Below are 19,135 nucleotides of genomic sequence, written 5' to 3' on the forward strand. Positions count from 1 at the left end.
AATCCTCAAATTAATTTTATTTATAATTCCAGAGAGTGGCCAGTTATGTACATGAACACACATACACATACACACACGTGTATTTTTAGTTAAAAAACCAAACCTGCAGCAGTTGCAGTTTAAGCCCTGTGCCCTGAAACCTTCTCCTTCATCTCCTGCATTACCTGAGATAGGACATGGGAGAGGTTGAGATGCCCTGATGTTAAAGATATTTAGAAGGGCTGAGGGAAGGGAATGGGAGTCTGCTCCAGCAGTTTTACTGGGGGAAGTGCAGCAGTGGAGGCTGGGGGCTGCTCCAGCAGGGAGGCAGGACACGTGCTCGGGGGCGCGATGCTGGGCTCATGCCTGGGAGTCAGTGAGACGTGAAGAGTTGGCTGGCTGAGCTGAACAGCACACTGAGCAGCACACGCCAGCTAAGAAAAGAAGCAATTAGGGAGATGGAAGAGGAGGAGTGATGGGAGGGGAAGGGGGATGAAGGATAAGCAGCAGGAAGGAAGAGGGAGGCAGATTGATTTCACAGTTACTGGAATCTCTAACTACATCAGTCACATTTTCTTTCAGCAAATGTTCCAGCATAAGACTGGCTGAATCACATGGTTCATGGAAAGTTCAACTCCCCTTATTCCTCTTCTCAGAAACTATCAGCTTGGGCCTATTGCTGTGTGTCATTGCCCCAGACTCCCTCACCTGCCTCCCTTCTCCCTGCTTTTGGATGGATGGCCTAAAAACCCCTTGGGATGCTCCCTGGGAAGCACCAAGGGAGAAGAGGGTCTGCCTGCTTTTCTCCACAATCCCTGCAGCAGCCTTTTTTTACCTAGTTCAGAGGAGCATCCTGGGTCTGACAACATCCCACACTCTCTTTCTTTGGGAGGCAAGTGAGCAAGATCAGGAATGAGTGCCATGTGAGTGTAGGTGTGATGGGGAGAAGACAGAGTTGCACTTTTCTCAGCTCATGGTTTGGTTCATCCAGCCCAGCACTTGAGTGATCCTGGTGTATACTCCATAGTGATTTGCACGTGCACATCCCATTCCCCAGCTGACCAAACCAGCCAGAAACCATCTGCCACTGGGTTCTTTGCAGGCCAGTGGACCTCCAGAATCACCCTAGAAAAAAGAAAAGTAAAATCAAGTGGTGGTGATCCACCAGCTTCTGCTGCTGTCTGATTATGTTGTCTTTGAGCCCCTCTGTATACAGATCCCTGTATCCCCTCAACTCATGGCTGGGACATCTGTAACATTCCTTGTACTTTTAGGCAGATGTAAAAAACAGTCTGCAGTGCAAACATCTGACACAGTTATTCCTTCATCATGCAAATTCCTCCCCCTCAGCCAGGTCCCAAAAAGCTGATTGCTCTACTGATTCCTCCTGGCCCGCATGGCATTTCCAAGTATGTGGCAGGCAAGGATGATTGTTGGAATTTAACTGGATTCCATGAGGGGTGGCAGAGAGGAATTCCTTGAGGTTAATAGTAATGAAGGAGCACACAGGTTATGGTGTATGACAGGTGCTAAAAGGGCTGACGGAGTCACCTGACTTGAAAGTGGGAGGTAGAGTGGAGAATGGGCTGAAATGAGAAAAGGGTAATTTAACTGTATTTGGATCCTAAGGCAAGGATGCTGGGAAGAAGAGGTCATGAGAGCTGTTGTTGGCTGCTTAGATCAGAGGAAGTGTTGGGAGACTGACCTTATGTGGTCTTTTCCCCCTCATTTCAGGCTGTGCATTGCATTTGTGAGACTTGGGACACATCCCACCTCTGGTAATCAACCCTGATCCCACAGCTCCTCTGTCACCTGGCAAGCATCCTTCTTGCCCTGGTAGTACCCAGCACACAGCATCCTGGGAGTAATCATGTAGTGATAAGCCTCACTGCAGATGTTCTGCTGGACGAGCTGCACGTCCACCTTCTGCAGAACATTGCTGGTATGCCCTGAAAAGTAGAGCACCAAAATTAGCACAGGTGGGCCATAGTGGAACTTCCTCTAGACCATGGCCACCTCACTGCATGCTGAAACCTGCCATTGGAATTTCTGTTCCGCTCTCCACTGGCATCACAGTCTTTGACTTTGAGGAGAGCACATTTTTCTGCGTGGAAGGCATAAAATTCCCCTTCATTCCTTTCCCTACAGGCATATGTTGTGGGTACTTCAGCTTTTGGGACAAGGAGTATTCTTCTTTGGGGAAACCTCTGGGTTGTCAGTGTCTTGGGTTTGTTTCTCACTGAAAGGGATGTTAAGCTCTTCTAAGAGTAGTGTTCAGGTCTGTATAGTCTCCTGAGTGTTTCCAATTGGGAAGCAGCTGGAACAAGTCTGTAAGTGGGTAAAGGCACTAAACTGACCTGAAGGGCTATTCTAGTCTTTGAATGAGGAAACACACAGTTCCCATACAGATTACCAGACTGCCATGCCTGCCTCTCCACATGAAGTTTCAGGGCACTCTACAGGCAACTTTGGTCAACCTATTACCAAAATCAGAAGGAGTGAAGGAGGCACAATGTTTTGGGATGAACAGAAGCCTGTTGTGCCTATGACACATCTGAACCTATGTTTCTGCCTCAACACTGCTGCAGTAGGCCACCAAAAGAGACCTTGAACCTACCTCCTTCCTTGAGGGCTCCCCAGCCAGTGATCCAGCAAAGAAGGCCAGGCTCAAAGATGTGAGATGGAGCAGGCAAGCAGATGGGCTGGATTAAGGGTGAGATGATCACAGGATGATCCAGCTGAAGCAGGGCCACATCATAATCATGGCTGTCCTCCTCATAATAAGGGTGAAGAAAGAGATGGATAACCTTGAAGGACACCTCTGTGTGGCCGGTGGCATTTTGCAAGTATTTACCCAAGTAAACGGTCCAGATGGAGGGGGAGGCCAGCCTGTAGGATGCAGCAGAGGAGCATGGGACCCAAAGGGCACACTTTGCAGGTAATGCTATCCCCATCCAAGCACATGCTGACATCTCCATTGCTGTGACAGCATGGGGACAACACAGAGCCAAAACAAAGGAGGAGCTGTGCAGCATCTTCCTCTATCACTGCCCCCTGGGAGCTGCTCTGCAAATCTCAGCATTGCCCCTTTTCCTCTGCACACACCAACAGATAATACTGCATATATCCATACCCCTTTCTTCAGTTCCAAGCCATGGAGAAGCATGGCTGAGGTGCCAGAGGAGGAGTGCAGCTGCCCCATGACATTTTCATCAGTCATAAGAGCCTCCCATCACACATGACAAGGAAAGCAATGCACATCTTTCTACCAGCACCTCCCCTCTCCGTTTACCTCTCATCCTGGAAGCAGTGCGCGGCTGAGACCACCCAGCGGTCAGCAATGAGTGTTCCCCCACAAATGTGCCGGCCCCGAACTTGCAGGCTGGCCTGCCACGGCCATTCCCCTTCCACAGAATTCATACCACCCACAATCCTGCTGAGAGGTGCTTGCATCCCACAGTCTGAGGAGGAGACACAGTAGGTACTTCAGGGAAGAAAGGGAACATGAAACTCTGTGCCTGCCCTTCCATTCCTACTTAGTTGACTGAAGAGTTTGACCTCTAATTGCTCGTCTTACCCAGCCAGCACATGCTTTATGTACTGCCCAGGACAGGTCTAGTGAGCACTCCCTCCCAGCATTCCCCACCTCCAGCTGCAGCCTGGGGATGCCTTTAGGGCAGCATGCTGACTGTGCTAACTGCTGTGCTGTCAGGAAACCCTCCCTGTCATTCTCCTTCACTGCCTACTGAGGCTCAGAAAAAAAAACAAGTAGGGAAATCAAAACATTAACTCTCTCCCTGCCAGTGGCCATGCAGACATGCTGGAGCCTTGAATAATGACATATTAGCTGACAGAGTGGTCAAACAGGCAGCCTGTAGATTGAATCTGGCCTGTCAGGCATGTACGTCTGGCCTGATGCCTCTGCCTGAAGGAGGCAGGGAGCAGCTGTCCAAAGAGCAAGAGCTTGCTCACACTCAGCACAGAGCTGGCTTGTTGCTGCTGTCCCTGCCACTGCAGGATGGAGCAGGGACACTGGTACTGTGGGACTGAGGTGGGGAGAAGGTGGTGGAACAAGGGAGGGTGGCTGCTTCTTCTGGGTGGTGGGAGAAAATGGGGCAACTTGCAGCTACGTGTCGTCCTGAACCTGCCTGGCTGACGTGTGGCTGATCATTTCCTCACCACAGTGATTCTCATCAGACAGGTCCTTGCAGTCTGCAGTGGTGTCACACAGCGGGTTGGGTTTCTTCACACAGGTCCCATCTTCACAGCGGTAGGTGAAAGGACCGCAGGGGACCCCTGCAAAAAGGAAGGGAAGCCAAGACTGAGAGAGGGCAGCTGGTTGTAGATACAGCCTGAAGTCCTTTAAATGAGAAAAAAAGGGCAGCAGAAGAGCTTGGGGGAACTCCATAGATGATGACAGGGAATTTCCTGAACAAACAAATGGCTCACAAACATTATGAGGAGGCTGGGCGAGCTAACTCCCCAATGGTGCCCTTATGTCACATGTGGGAAGTACTCTACAGACAGCCTTGGTTTGAACACGGGGGTGGGCATTTGTCATCCCAGCACTGTCCCGTCCCTACCTCCACTGCAGTGCTCCTCATCACTCCCGTTTACACAGTCCAGCTGCTGGTTGCAGACCCTGCTGAACTCGATGCAAGTGCTGTCCTCATGGCACTGGAACTTTGCAGGGCACACTGCACAGGAGGGAAGCACATGGGAATCAGGCAGACGAGGTGTGAGGTCAGGGCCATAAATCCTGCAGTCTCTGCAGCCTCTGCCCCCACCTCATAAGCTGTGCTTGAGACCAGCTCTGGTTTACTGCAGCTGTGTAGCTTTTGCCTGATCTGCATTCTAGCTATGCCTGCACCCTGTCTTACACTTCACTGTTGCTGACTTAACTTTTCTTGTCTTGGCCTCAGACCCACCTCAGCACTATGTACTTGTCTGGAGGTCCATGGACTCTTCAGTTACCACCACCAGTCCTGGTCTGCTTGCCTTGTTAGGGTTATGTAGGACTGCATCCTGTCTGGTGAGGTCACTGTTCCTCCTGCCTTACTGTCAACCCCAGCTCATGGGTCACTGTTCCACACAAACCAGCACTTCCCCTTGCAGCTGAGTCCTGAACAACACAGGATTCCACAATGTCCATGAGCTCTGGTGGACACTGGAGGATGGAGATGGGTCTAAGCTGCCTGCCCACCACAGAGTTTGACTTCTGCCCACAGATTTCCATAGCAGGAACTTGTTCTGTTTGTGTGTACCATTTTCTTACTGCAATGACTATAATTTTTTCATTAATAGCAAGAAGCTTCTAGATGACTAAAGGTACATAAAGGTCTGAGGCAACTTGAACTTTGATTTTAAAGACAGGGATTGTTCCATACCAACATAGAGTGAATAGTCAGAGATGCACTAGTGGCAAGAGTATAAGAATGGAAGGAAATAATAATGTTTCTATTTTCTTTTTCAAATATAAATAACATTGGAAAACACAGAGTGTGGGGTTTCTGTCAGTCTTGGTCTGTGCCAACCTGTGGAACTGAATGACATGATATCCCTGGGGCCAAGGAGATACCGGGATTCAAGAAAAATTAGATATTCATAAGGATGCAAATGTATCCATGTCTACAGGAGGGAAGCATGCAAACCCTGATGTCAGACAGCTGGATGACAGAGCACATTGTCAGCAACACTGCAGACAATACAAAACCCAACTTTGGCAATCTTATGTGAGCTCTCACATTTCTAGCACTGAATTAAAGCTTCTTTACAAAGATTTTTCCTTCCTTTGACTGTAGACTTTTCCTGCAGCTTCCTCTGAATCTTTCAAAACTGGCCACTCTCTCCAGTAGTTCAAGGCTCTTTATCTGTGAAAGAAACATCTACAGGAAACAACTAATGAAAAGTTAGTGATGGCAGCAATATGATGAGCCTCCCATCACACCAGAGGTGAGAGAATAGATGAATTAGGTGCCATGTCTAAGCCTGAATTGCTGTTCCTATGAGAATGGGGCTCTGCAGGAGTTCTGAGATTCTAAGAGTGGAGCCTGAATCAGCACTAACTGCTTTTGGCATGAAGAACTGATTGAGGCTGATCAAGGACTTTGATGCTCCCAAACTCAGGCAAAATCTATGAGTGAGGATCTGTACAGATGAAGTGTCTCAAATGGCTGGGGGGGAAAGCGGAAAAAGAAGGGCAGCAGGTGGGCTAGGGGAGGTGAGAGCAGGGAGGGGGCTGCTGAGGGGTGTGACAGCAGAGGAGGCTCTAGGCCAGGGCTGAGGTTGGTTGTAGACCCTGGGTGGGAGGAAAGCAGGACACGGTGGGGGACAGCTTGGGCAGGGGGCTTTTTTCAGGCTGCCTGGAACTCTTGGTGCTCTTGCTCCTAGGGGGATCTCTCAGGAAGGCTGTACTGTGACAGGAGCCAGAAGCATTACTGCTCTTTCCAGAGCAGGCTAAAGCCATATAGCAGTGGGATGAGACTTCCAAGGGCACAGAGGTTTATGTTCCTAAAGTTGAGGTACAATGCTGTGCCTTGGCCACCCAAATCTCCTCCCTGCCTTCGGAGGAGCAAGGGGCTGTGTCTTGCTGAGACCAGAGACTAGCAGGGAGAAGAAATTACTCACCACAGTTTCTCTCATCCAGCCCATTGGGGCAATCTTTGATCCCGTCACAGGCTGGGACACACAAACCGTTCACCAAACACAGAAACTCCCCGGGACAGGCTGTGAAACCAAAAGAGAGTAATTAGTCCCCAATGACTGGAAACCTCCTGGCAGCAGAGCACCATGGCTTGAACTGCACACTCTCCTGACCACAAGAGTGCTGCTGCAGTGTACTGCACTCCCCAAAATCTGCCATGTCATCTGCTCTTAACAGGGACATATGGAGCCAGGATATGCACCAGGGGAAAGAAGGCTTTCACTGTTTTGCATGGTACCAATGGGCAATATCCAGGACAGCCATCTGTCTGGCACACCATACGTCAGGATCACAGCTGTTTCATGTCTCCTGAATGCCACAGGAAAGCTGAAACAGGCTCTTTGGAGTTGCTATCAAAACTTACGTGGGACCTTGAAGAGGTTGTTGTTAGACATGTTGACAGGTGCACATATTCAGGGACTGGTGTGCATTACTGGCACCCTTTAGGAGGGAGATGGTGAAACCTTGGAAAGACAGACTGTGGGTGGCATTTGCATATGTGTGTATTTGTGTGCGGTTTTATTCATCTCTTGTTTGCACAGATTCCAAGGTGAGCAGGAAACAGCTCTCTCTAAGAGATCTTGTAATCAAAACAAATGTTGCTTCAAGCAGAGTGGCTTTCTCATTGAATTCCCAAGGCCAGTCTGTGATGTTGACTGGAGGGTAAGATTTTAAGCAATTTTGTGACCTTGGGTTTTGTTGCATGGATGCTCTGGCCACAAGAGGCAGGGCCAAGTGTGCAGAAACAGCTTTGCACATAATTGCCTCTTCTTTTGGGGGGATCACTGATTTGTGAGCATCTTCCTGAAGGGTGGATGGTACCTAGGGCTCCTGAGCTGTGCCTTGTGTTTTCTCCCAGCACAAGCCAAGTGCAGAGGGGCTGCTGGGTCGCCAGAAAGGAGCAGGGACGAAGCCAAGCTTACGGTCAGATTGCTTGTACAGGCTGTAAGCTGCCTGTACACCAGGGCCAGTTAAGGAGATCTGCGAGGTGAAGGTGATGGCGATGTCAGCAGAAGATGTGACTGGGATCCGCTCAGCGTAGGCTTGCAGGGTCCGCAGGCCACACAACCTGAGGGGCAAACACAGGCAAGGTGGGTTGGACAGGGAGGCAGGGACAAAGCAGGGCACGGGGCTGTGTGGGGCTGGGATGGGAAGGGGTCACACAGACTGGGTGCTGCAGGCAAACCAGAAATACAAAGTGCTTTCAGTATGCATGAGATACAGAGTCCAGAGGGACCCTCCTGTCTTTGGGCTTTTCCTGCTTTCTGGAAAGCACAGAGATCAGGCCATGCAAAGCAGTTCAGTTCTTATAGTGTAAGAAGATTCTCCTTCATGATCTTCCTGAAGAAGTCATGTTGTAGAAACTGTGGCACTGATAGTTTAAGAGAGGGAGGCAGGGAGAGAAAAAGTGGAAATCCTAAGCCAGGGTAACATAACTTCTAGATCAGATCCTTCCTAGGAAGAGAAGTTACCCCTACAGGAACCATGGAGAAGGCACTAATGAGGTGGATTGGGGGAGGTTTTGGAGGGAAACAGGCAATTTTGCAATAAGTGGGAGGAAAACCAAAAGCTATAGGTCCATCTGTCTCAGAGCCAGCTTTGAGGAGATGGGAGCACAACAGGTCTCCATCCTTTTCACCTGGGCAGGGGTGAGCAGTAGCCCCAGCTACATATGGATGCTATGTGTGCAAAATCCTGCAGGGAAATGGCTGCAGTCAAAGCAGGAGGGTATGGAGCTAAGGGGAAGATCTGTACGGAGGTGGCTGCAAGGCAATGGCACACATAGATAATATTGCAGAGGTGGTGACAGGCAGATTTGCAAACACAGGAGACGTGGGAGGACACCAAGGTTACACACACAGGAGAAAACTAAGAAGCCTGATGCAAACAGCAAGACAGAGAAAGCAGGTTGGTAGCTTGAAGCAAATCTGTGAGAAATGTATTCACTGGGGAGAGAGTGAACAAGATTAGCAGAAAAGCAGGAGGCACTAGCACAAAGAGTGGTCACTGAGTGCAGCTCAGTGTATGGCCCTTCTTCCTCACATATGGTGGCTGAAGTGAGCAGGGAACCTGCAGATGTTTAATCCCTGTTTTATCCCACGTGGGAAGTGAGAGACAGAAACCAGGAGCCCACCACACACCTTCTGTTCTGAATGATCCACTGGCCTTGGGTGCAGGGCAGGTCGTGCTTCTGTCTGCTGAGTGAGTAGGCGTCGAACCAGAGGGTGACCCCATAGTCAAGGGATGGGACCTGCAGACAAGGGGGTGCAGAGCAGGGGCAGAGGGCAGATGGCTCCTGGGAGTGTTACAGCACACTCCGTAAGTCAGACATGAGCAGAGTAAATGGGAAGGCCAGGTGTCTCTGACCACACTGCAGTCAGAAAGAAGCACCCTCTAAACTGGAGCCATGCCACAGCCCAGGGTGGCTCTGCTGCTGGTATCAAAGCCTGGCAATTCTTATCAGTTCCTATCAATCTAGTTCTGTTTTGAAGAACCCCTCTGGAGATCAGATTTCAGATTCCTCCTCAGCTACAGCATCTCTGTGCTGGCATGCAATATTAGACTTCTTCCCCTTCAGAAACACACCTTATGTGGAGGCTGGGTAGGCTGTCACCCTTTTCTTGCTTCTCATGATGATCTCTGGCTGTACCCCCACAATGTGCAGAGTGCTGCCCTGGTTTTGGGGACAGGGTGAATGCTCTTATGGGAGCTGGCTCTTACCGTCATGTGCCAGGTGCACTGTGTGTTGGGCGAGTAGTAGCTGGGGTAGTGTGGGGTGCCGATCTTCCCCTGCAGCTCCAGGCTCTCCCTCAGAGTTATGTTCACTTCACAAGCTGTAAATACAGACATTCAAAGCCCTGCTCTCTGTCAGCTCAGCCTCAGCCCACAGAGGCCATGTAACCTGCCTTTTACTGACTACCCCTGCAATCCAGAATGAATTCTGCCCCTAACAGGGATGCAGGACCTCTAGGAGCTGTGATACTGTAGGAGAAAACCAATTTTCTCCCTGTAACTATAGCCACTCTCCTCCAGCCTTCCTCACCTTCGAGAGGCACCGCCTGTGCTGAGAGGATGAAGGGGTCATAGTAGCTGTACATGGCTTTCTTCCACACAACAGACATGACAGGGCCAGACGAAAGGACTTCAACTATGGGCTCCTGCCGGCTGCAGCCATAGATCCTCAGGGAAAGAGATCAAAGGATGGGAGTGAAGCAAGCAGTAAACCAATGAAAGAGAAGAATGAGAAAGAGAGGCAATGGATATCTATGTGATCCACACACAGTAGTTGTAAGGTGCTATCTGAACCAAGCAAAGGGCCAACAGCAGCAGCTCCTGCAGCATGGTTTTAAGACATATCCCACATCAGTGAGCTGAGCAATAACAGACAGGTTGCACATCAAGGAGAACCTCCTTTGATGTTGTCTGACACCTTCCCCTGCTGTGGTGTGTCGTGCCATCCTGCCTGTCTCCCCCAGCACGTTCTCCCTGCTCAGGAGCCACCTACGAGGTGATGAGGTGTTTCTCCAGGGGCCCGGCTGCGTCGTACATGGCCAGGCGGTCCCTGCAGTCAGGCAGGGTCCACTCCAGCCGTAGCTTGATCATGTAGCCCTTGAGGCCATGGAGGTGCCAAAGACAACTGGAGGCCAGGTAATCAGGGCCTTCCAGCCTTAGGACATCATCCTCCTGGACATAGCTGTACCTGTAGCAACCTGAAATAGATGTGGTTGTATGAGAAATTGAGATATGGGACTGTCACTTGGTATACGAGTGTAAGCCTTTTTTAGGGTAAGGCTGACTCATCCCAGTGATCTTGGTTTACTTTTACGTATGTTGTGGTGGCACTTATCCTTTTGTACCATTGCCCCAGTTTCTCTAAAAACTGTCCCCCCTTCCTTGGTTAACCTAAAACTACCTCAGGCTTTAAATATCAGCACAGCACAGTTATCTTCCACTGGCTTTATTTACTTTTTCACCTCTTTCTCCTCTCAGCCCCATATTCTTCCTGGCTTTAGATCTCCCTCATCTGAATTCCAGGTTTCAGAAGAATTTCACACCAGGATTTTTGAGTAAATATCAGCTTAAAGGTGAGCTTCTAATAGCATATCTAATGCAAGCTGCCAGACAGAGAACTTACAACACTGCCTGAAAAAACTAAAAGCATCTTCAAACATTGCCAAGACAACAGACTCCTAAATGAGGCACATCCAATGCAGAACCACGGAGGAAACCCCCACCCCAACAGCAGCATGCCATGGGGCCTGGAATCAGCACTGTGGTGCCAGTATACCCTGCTATTTCACAGTTCTCATTGGGACCTGGACAAGTCTGAGGTGGCTGCATTGCCCCTGGCAGCTGGCATCTCTGCTTAGAGCCATTCAGTACATAGCAGTCATGTTGTTTGGATCTGGCCAAGCAGCAGCACTGATGCTCCCTTGCTGCTACTCTCCCCTCCCCAGGATTTACAACTGCAGGAGGCCTACAAGCTTTCTGTCCCCAGTGAAAATCCCTCCCTTAAAGTCATGAACTCAAAAGGAAAGGAGAAGGTAGCCTACCCAGAGTGGATTGCAGCACTACTATGTCTTTCATACTGGATTCTGTTAGAAAGAAAATACATAAAGGAAGATAAACAAAAATATAAACTGGATAAAAAAAGATAATCTGATCACCTTGTATGGCAGGTGAGGACTCCTTCCCTTCCTTCTGCAACTAGCTCACTTACAGCTTCAGCATGGGGCATCCTCCAGGTACGTCTGTGTCTGCTTTCAGAGTCTTGTTTCAGTCATGCCTTCCCCAGCCCATCTCTCTGGGAAATTTCTCTGCCCTTGACCCAAATCCAATAGCCCTAATTCCTGCTTTCCAGCCCACCAGGGACTTCTCTGCCTTTTTCCTTGCCCATTTTAGTGTGCTGTTCCAGGACCTCTTCCCCTTCCCTCAAGGGCTGGGCATTGCTTCAGGCAGTCATTCCCCTCCCCTGCCAGCCACATCACAGGGCACAGCCCCACTTCCCAGAGCCTTCTCCATCTGCTCTCCCACTTGAAAGAATGCCCAATCAAAAATATGGGAGTCACTGAGGGTGGAGAGGAGTTCCCTTTTGATGACCACTGTGCAATGAGTTACTCAACATCCTTGCAGAGTCACCTTTGGAGAAAGGAATTGCAGAGAAAGTGACCATCAGGGGCTAAAAATCTCTGCTAATCAGCCACAGAGTGGATAACACTTTAAGAGAGATGGGCTTTTCTCCAGCCTCCCAGCTGAACTGGAATCAGCCAGAGATCAGGTGCTACTGGGAATAATTGCCAAAATAAAAGGCACTGTGAGGTCAGCTGGGTGTGAGGATTGTTGTTGGGGGTTTTCCTAGGCCAGGGCTTTGGCTATTTGTAGCTTCCAAGCAAATCCGTGGGGAGAGATGAGTGGTTTTGTCATAGCAAAAACAGTTGTGGAAAATAGGATGCTGCAGGCATAAAGCAGGCTCCTAGGCAAGCTCATGCGCTGTAGGGAATAGTCTGTGCAGAGGTGGTAATAAGTACTCCTATATCTCAAGGTAATTAAATCGAGCTCCTGTAGACAACAGCAAGTCCTGAACGATTTTTGGGGAAGGGGGGAAGGTAGTGTACTGCAAGGTAGCCACTGAGTGTGGCTGTTAGTAAAAACAAAGCACTGGAGATGGTGGAGAGTTTCCTGCAGTAGTCAGTGGTTTGCAGCTCTGCAAAGTCCCAAGGCCGAGTTAAGAGCTGGGCAGGCCGGCAAGAGTCTGCCCAAAAGCAATGAAGTGCTAATTTCTGCTCTTGGCTGCCTGTTTCTCCACTCTGCACAGGGCAAAAGACACCAGAGGTTAAGTCACTGGCTGGATGCCACCCTGGCTCAACAGTATATGACATTTTTGGCTATTGTCTCAGTTATCAGACTGCGCTTCTGACGGGAGGGGGATAGGACTAGGGAAAGCAGAAGGAGCTGGATAAACTACAACTGGTGTGTTAAGTCCAAAATAGAAAGAAGTGTGGTCTAGTGAAATGAATAGAACAGTGAAACAGATGCAGAGCAAATAAGAGGGAACTGGGAACAGCTAAAATTATGGCACCATCATTTTTATTTGTTTATGGGTTGCATTATGAAGTGAACAAATAAAAGGAAAGTGCTAGATGGGCTGACTCGGAAGGATTTAGCATATTTCCTTATGATATCTTTGTAAAGAAAGTTCATTTAAATTGGCTGAGCATAGGATCTGGTATGCTGGAAACAAATCATAAGTAGAAGTAAGGAGCTAATGGTAACTGTGGGAGGAGGTGTCTTGATGAGATGCTAATGCATCTTCTGACTAAGACCTTAAAATGATGGTCTGGATGAGGGAGTGAAAATCATTTAGAGGAAATCAAATTTTCTTTACAGGCACCAAAAAATGACCCACAAAACAATTGGGATGTGGGGGTAAAAGTTAAAGAAAGTATGGGTAGGATATAACAATCTTAGAATAATGCAAGATGCCATGCCTGGGGGGAAAAACCCAAAACAAACAACTTGGAGATTGAACATCTCATGGGAAGAAGAAACTTGGAAATAGGAGTCCCAAGAGGAGGAGAAGATACACAGTGTATTTTAAAACCTGTGAGATTTGGTACTCTGTAAGAGGGATCAGACGAGGCTGGCAAGTTAGGCCTCATTACATTGATCAGACATAAATTCCATTGGACTTGTATGCATTGATTACATACATATCCTTGGCCCCTTACCTAACAGCTGCTCTGGAGCAGTTTTGCATGGATGGCTTTTTAAACAGGCTGTGACCTTCACTGCGAGCAACAATAAATAATCCTTAAAATCATATGTCAGGAACTGAAATGACAATGATGCTTTGTCTCAGAGGAAGACTTAGTGGTGACTCAGATATGTTGCTTTTGTTCTCTCTATCAAACAGTCTGGAATAATCTCCCAAAGGAAAGTAGCAAACCTAAGTGCTTGGTATTTTCAAGCTGAGCTGATCAAAGTCATGACCTGTCTAAGACCTTGCTCTACAGAAGCCAAAGCTGATGGGTGAAAAAAGACTCACCTATCTGATCATGGTCAGGTGTATCTCCAATAATTTCAATCCTTCAAAGGAAGGAATTTTTTTAAAAATCAAACTTCAGTTCTTCTCTCTCAGGAAAAAATGCCTAGCATTGTATCTCCTGATCCTTGCTATTTCCCTCATCCTCTTCAGGTTTCCTCTGTCTCCTTCAATAGACTCCTGGCCTTTTCTCCTGACCTTCTGCATCGTGGAGCATTCCTGCCTGCTCAGGCCGCAGCTGAGCAGCTGGTACTTACCCAGGAGAACCAGAGAGTCTGGGTTGAGCCTGTACTCCGTCTGGTAGGACAGGCTGCCTGAGCTGTTGAAGCTGGTGGAGAGCTCTTGGTGGAGCACTGTGTTCACCCTCTCAGCAGTTGCCTCCTTCTGCTGACTCTCAGGGATTTGGAGGGTGAACCAGAAGAAGAAGGTCAGAGCTCCCTCCCTAACAGAGAAATAGCATGTAAAATAGTCTTGCTCATCATCTCCAGAATTACTGGAGAGACAAACCCTGGAGAATTACCCTCCCCACTATTTCTCCATAAATCAGACATATCTGTGTAGATTTTCCAACTCTGCTGCTGTGACCCAGAGGAACCTCTCTGAGTGGGGCAGGAGAGCTGCAATATCCATGGTGTGAGTCAGTGCTTTGTGGGAAGAAGCCGTTCCATGCCATCTGGCTTTACTGATGACCATATGAGCTCAAATTATTATGATAATTAATCAAGACTAGTCTAATGAGTAGTCTCATTTCAGGAAGAAATGACCTTTGGGTACTACTGACCAGGGGTTGAAAAGAGAAGCTCAAGACTTCACTGTCTCATCTCCCAGTGGTGACAAGTGGATGATTTATGACCAGATACCTTACCTCAACCCATTAATGCTGGGCAGGCTAAAGATGTAGGAGACTGTGCCTGGGAAAGTTCTGTTCAACCAGCTGGCAGAGAAAATTGGCTGGGGGAGGGCAAGGAGATGTTGCAACACATCTTTGTTCAGTAAAATGCCAGAGGAAGATGTGCAAGTGAAACTTTTCTTTCCCAATTGAAAGTGGAGTTATGTCAAAGTTGGAATATTCCTTAGGTAAAGGACAAATTTAGGGGTGTGGTTTTCCATAGGAAAGAAATCAGAAGCAAATGACCATCAGTCTGGAAATCTTTTCTGCTATCCTGTTCTACTGTTATGACCTGCAAAGCTGTAGTCCCACATCTGTCCCATTCCCCTGTTATCCTGTTCCCAGGTGGTCCAGGCTTCTTGGCAGGAATAACTTTTCCATGCTGCAATCTGGCCTCTCCCTTCTGTGCCTAGAGTCAGGCCATAAAATAGCTTTCTTGAATTAGAAAAATTAATTCCCAGCTGCTTGGTTTCTATTGACAATGCCAAGACAATTTTTTTTAATCTCTTCCCAATTTTTTTTTTTTTTTACTCTCTTGAACTTTTCACTCTCTGAAAAATTTCTCAGTTTTGGCTTTTCATCATGACCTGGGATGAAGACGAGCATCAAAATATCCCCAGCTCTATTATGCTGGAGCAATTCTGAGCCTTGAGTGTCCAGCTTAGCTTGGAGGTCATGGCAGGGTCTGCAGAAGTTTGTCGTGGGCAGATTTCAGTGAAACCAGAGTACAATTTTCTGGAAGCTTTCACACAGGAGCAAGCAGATATGCTGCAGGTGCTACTCACCCAAAGGCATACACCGTGCTGGAGTTGTAGTATGGACCCAGCTCCGTGGCACGAATCAGTTCCTTCAGCTGCAACGAGAACGTTGTCCCATAACTGCAGGGCAATGTTACAGTGCCTGATCCCACCTTTCATCCCACTCGCTGTACAGCCTGCCCAAGCCTGCCCTTGGATGGGGGTGCCTGAGCCCTTCCTCATCCGACTCAGTGAGCAGCCTCAGGGCTGGCTCTGTTGAGGAAAGCGCCCTCACCATGCTCTGGAGCTTAGCTGACTCCACCCAGAAGGCCCTGGACTCCAGCTGCCCCAGCTCCGGGGAGTAGCGGCAGTTGAGGACCTGGAGGCTGCCGCAGTAGAACTGCAGGATGGATGGCTCCAGGTGCCATGGTCTGTAGTCTGCCAAGAGAAGACACTGCTGGGTTACCTTAGTGATACATAGGAAAGAGGGGGTTACCCCTGTGTGTGACTGTCTAAAGGCCACCCAGAGGCACTAATGTGCTCTGGGCTGGGCATTGCTTTGACTACCCCCCCTCCGCCTCCTCTGGGGAGAAAAAACGTGATTTTTTACCTAGGAAATACCAGGTTGCTGCAGCAGCTCCAGCCAGCACAAGAAAGGCTATCCCAAGGGGCACATAGCGGAGGCAGCGACGTGAGTTAGTTTCTGATTTGTCATTTGAGAGGGAGCTGGAGTCTTCCTCCTGTTCCTCGGCCTCCATCAGGCGCGTCTGGTGACACAGCATGCCAGGGTCAAGCTGGTTTTTCTGTTTCCCCTCACACCCTCTCTGAAGGTGTTATGCCAAATCTGTCCTCCTCTCCCAAGATGTATGGCCCCAAGAGATCACTGTGCAAATATCAAAGGCTTTGCTCAGAGCAAATGTGAGTAAAACTGCTAAATCGGTGGGAGACAGGCTCCCAGGACACTGTCTTGTCTACATCTCCTGGTAACCCATTGGTATTCAAAGGCATTCCCTGGGTTTTTCTCCTGTCAAAAGTGCAAATTAGTACAATAACGAGTTTCTCTGAATACAAAAGTGTTGTCCTGCCAGGCTGGGAGTTGTTTTAAAACTGGTATTTTTTTGATCTAGAAATCAATGTGGAAGAAAATTGGTGACCTGAAATGTGAGCAAAAGCTGCACAAAGCGGCCGCTGCCTGGGAACCTGAAGTTACACTTTGCCTGTTGTTCCATTTTTATCTTGATCCCTAAAAGTAAGCAAACGTTGCCATTCCCACCAGGCCATGTGTTCCCAGGCAAAGCCAATGCTGGCACTGGCTCAATAGCTGAGCTAATGAGAAGAGAGCACCTGAATAATGTTCAGCCCTTCACCACCACCTGTTTGTGCCAAGGGCCACCTTCTGTCTTCCTTTGCCCCTCATCTCCCCCAAAATGCTTCTTTTGCTTCTTCCTGGCTGCTTCTCTTCTGTCAGCCCCACGTTCTGAGGGTGAGAAATACCATTGCCCAAAAGAGCCACATTAATATTGGTTTTGTCACCCACTTTCCTTTGCCACCACACAGTACATGCCTGCCCTCAAAGGTTCTCTGTGTTTCTGTGGTTGGAGAGGAAAGGGATGTGGATGCATCTGCATGGGAGAACACAGAGGTCTTGTGGAATGCTTGTGTCCCGTCTGTGAGTCGTCTTTGTTCCCAATGGTGCATGTGAACATGGGGAGAGAAGTGCATGGGAGGGACTTTCTACAGCTGGGGGAAGAGGTGGCTGCCCTCACGCAGGTTTTAGCCCATGTGGATGCCACTGAACATCACCTGATAAGGATGAGTGGGCTTTTCAGCCTCCTCTCCCCAGTTATAGAGCCCCAAGCCCTCCAGGCTGCCTTGCAACATGGAAACACATTTGCAGAATGTAAGCACCAGGTAACTCACTCCAGAACATCAAACCCAGCCTGGTGAACATGCACGCTCAGACAGGCAGTCACACATCCACTTGCTCTAACACGTCCTTCCAGAGGAGCAGGTGGTACAAAGAGGCCCAGCACAGACTGTCCTCCCTTGCTCCTTGTGGGGCACCTTTCTGTGCAACCCCTGGGAAGGCTCTGCTCCCCAAGGAGCCAAACTGGGTAGTCCAGGAGAGCAAGGGCACCTCTCCACTACCACAGCATCCCTTCAGAAACAGCAGGCATAAGCACACGACCGCAGATGGAGGGGCAGGGGAGAGAGGGCAGGAAGCAGCAGAAGAGCCTCTTTGTTAGTAGATTTGATGGCAGGCACCGAGGTTTCCCCCAGAGCTGCAGACCTACCTCTAAAGCCTGCTGCTGCCTGTGAGACCTGGCCCACACCCCAGCCCACACCTGCAGGGAGTGGGGGAGGAAGCAGGACATCTATTTACCCAGCTCAAGGTCTCCTCAGTGATCAATAACCTGGTGGCACGTCCCTTCAACTCGGCCTTTGTCCTGCACCATGCTGCTGCGGTGGGTCAGCGCACCCTGCACAGCGGCTTTTTTCTTTTCTGAAATGGAGGGTTTGGAGGCTTAGAGCGGGAGAAGATCTGCAGGCTGAGCAGGGGAAATCCAGAAAAAGTCAAGGTAGGAGCACCTCTAGCTGTGCAGAGAGGAGCAGCTCAGGAGATTGGTGCAGATGGCTTACGCTGTCCTCCTCAGGGGACGGGGAGTTGCTGAGCAACTGCTGCATTTCTTAGCCACCCTCTCTGGTCCCATCGGTGTGTGCTCCCCAGCACAGGGATGGAGCAGATGCTGGCTGGCAGGGGTAGATGGCTGGAAGGAGGGAAGACAGCAGCAGAGAGCAGGTCTGGTTACCACAGTGTTCATCAGATGGAAGCAAAGCACAGTGCCTCTCAGTGCCAGCCTCAGAGACTCCCTCTTGTCTTCTTGCCCTTCTCACTGCCCAGTCTCCTGACACTGGGCTCCCCACACTCAGCTGCACAACCTCCCATATCTCCCTGCATTGGCTTTTCTTCCAGCCCCAGGTCCTCCTCAGCTACTTCCTACATGACCTTCTGCTTACAGTCCTGCAGGTCTGTATGTGCCCCTTTGTTTGTCACAGAAAGCAGAGACACTGCAGCTAGAGCAGAGAAAACAGTTACTCTATCAATAAATGGGTGGCTCCTGACCCAGGGCTGAGCTCTAGCCAGTGACATCGACCTGGGGTTGAGCTTATTTGGGCCAGGGCTTGCTTGGGCTCATTTTGGCAGCTGCGCAGGGATAGATGTTTTTCAGCTCTGTCACTGGACCAGGTTTAGTCTGGGACTGGATGAAGACCAAAAGCCATTGCTGTAGTTGCCTCATGGTGGATTCTAGTCGATAAACATTCAATGCAGGTAGAAAGTTGTAGTGTTTGACTGGGAATGCTTTCAGAATCAAGAGATTTAAACCTTATTTAACTTTAAAAAGTTACTTTGAACCAGAATTTCCACAGATAATGAGGGACAAGCAGCATCTTTAGGCACAAATGTATTTATATATAGCTTTTCTGAGTTTACACTATGAGGGGCTTGCCACAGTGGGTCAGAACCCATCTGAGGATATTTCTCAATGCCAAAAACCTTACTTTTTTGAGTTAAATTTTCCTGGAAAGAAGAATCTAAATTTTCTGGTGTTTTCAGCAGAACGAAAAATGTAGAATCTGAATCTGATCTATCTAAGTAAGCATACCACATCTAACACCACAGGTTTTTGAATCAACCAAGGACCCAAACCCTTGATCAGATCTGACTTCAGAGGAATTTTTTTACTGCAAGTGCCCCTTGCTTTCTGTTTTTTCACAGAAAAAAA

General features: G+C 48.9%; 1 protein-coding gene and 1 long non-coding RNA gene across 8 annotated transcripts in view; one reads left to right on the forward strand and one right to left on the reverse strand.

Annotated features, from left to right (window-relative positions):
* TMPRSS6 (transmembrane serine protease 6) lies at positions 1-18,424 on the reverse strand. 7 transcript variants are annotated; one of them, XM_074539344.1, is made up of 19 exons: positions 18,369-18,424; positions 17,645-18,118; positions 15,961-16,117; positions 15,646-15,788; positions 15,399-15,466; positions 13,982-14,166; positions 11,236-11,277; positions 10,188-10,392; positions 9,726-9,862; positions 9,404-9,516; positions 8,824-8,933; positions 7,606-7,751; positions 6,607-6,705; positions 4,563-4,676; positions 4,159-4,275; positions 3,272-3,440; positions 2,597-2,868; positions 1,792-1,928; positions 1-1,104 (listed from the first exon to the last, which is right to left on the reverse strand). In XM_074539344.1, exons 2-19 carry the CDS (start codon positions 17,723-17,725, stop codon positions 946-948), a joined length of 2,454 nt encoding a protein of 817 aa, XP_074395445.1. In that variant the 5' UTR covers positions 17,726-18,118; positions 18,369-18,424; the 3' UTR covers positions 1-945. The 7 variants fall into 7 exon arrangements, 6 of the variants coding, with proteins under 6 accessions (XP_074395445.1, XP_074395447.1, XP_074395444.1 ...); XM_074539346.1 differs by having other exon boundaries at positions 17,734-17,853; positions 17,940-18,417; XM_074539343.1 differs by having other exon boundaries at positions 17,645-17,853; positions 17,940-18,417.
* The window catches only part of LOC141728789 (uncharacterized), a 12,171-nt gene continuing 10,779 nt past the window's right edge, over positions 17,744-19,135 (forward strand). Inside the window, exon 1 of the long non-coding RNA XR_012580002.1 lies at positions 17,744-17,929. This is a non-coding gene — a long non-coding RNA (uncharacterized LOC141728789). The remainder of the gene's footprint in view (positions 17,930-19,135) is intronic.

The sequence above is a fragment of the Zonotrichia albicollis genome, chromosome 4 (assembly GCF_047830755.1).
Source record: "Zonotrichia albicollis isolate bZonAlb1 chromosome 4, bZonAlb1.hap1, whole genome shotgun sequence".
Classification (NCBI taxonomy): domain Eukaryota; kingdom Metazoa; phylum Chordata; class Aves; order Passeriformes; family Passerellidae; genus Zonotrichia; species Zonotrichia albicollis.

Bases quoted from the DNA above. Each gene is read 5' to 3' on its own strand.
- TMPRSS6 (XM_074539344.1), bottom strand. From the start codon at position 17,725: ATGTCCTGCTTCCTCCCCCACTCCCTGCAGGTGTGGGCTGGGGTGTGG. The intron at 16,118-17,644 runs GTAGGTCTGCAG...CTGTGTCACCAG, and splicing joins GGCAGCAGCAGGCTTTAGAG to ACGCGCCTGATGGAGGCCGA. The intron at 7,752-8,823 runs GTGTGTGGTGGG...TTTGCCCCTCAG, and splicing joins TGGATCATTCAGAACAGAAG to GTTGTGTGGCCTGCGGACCC.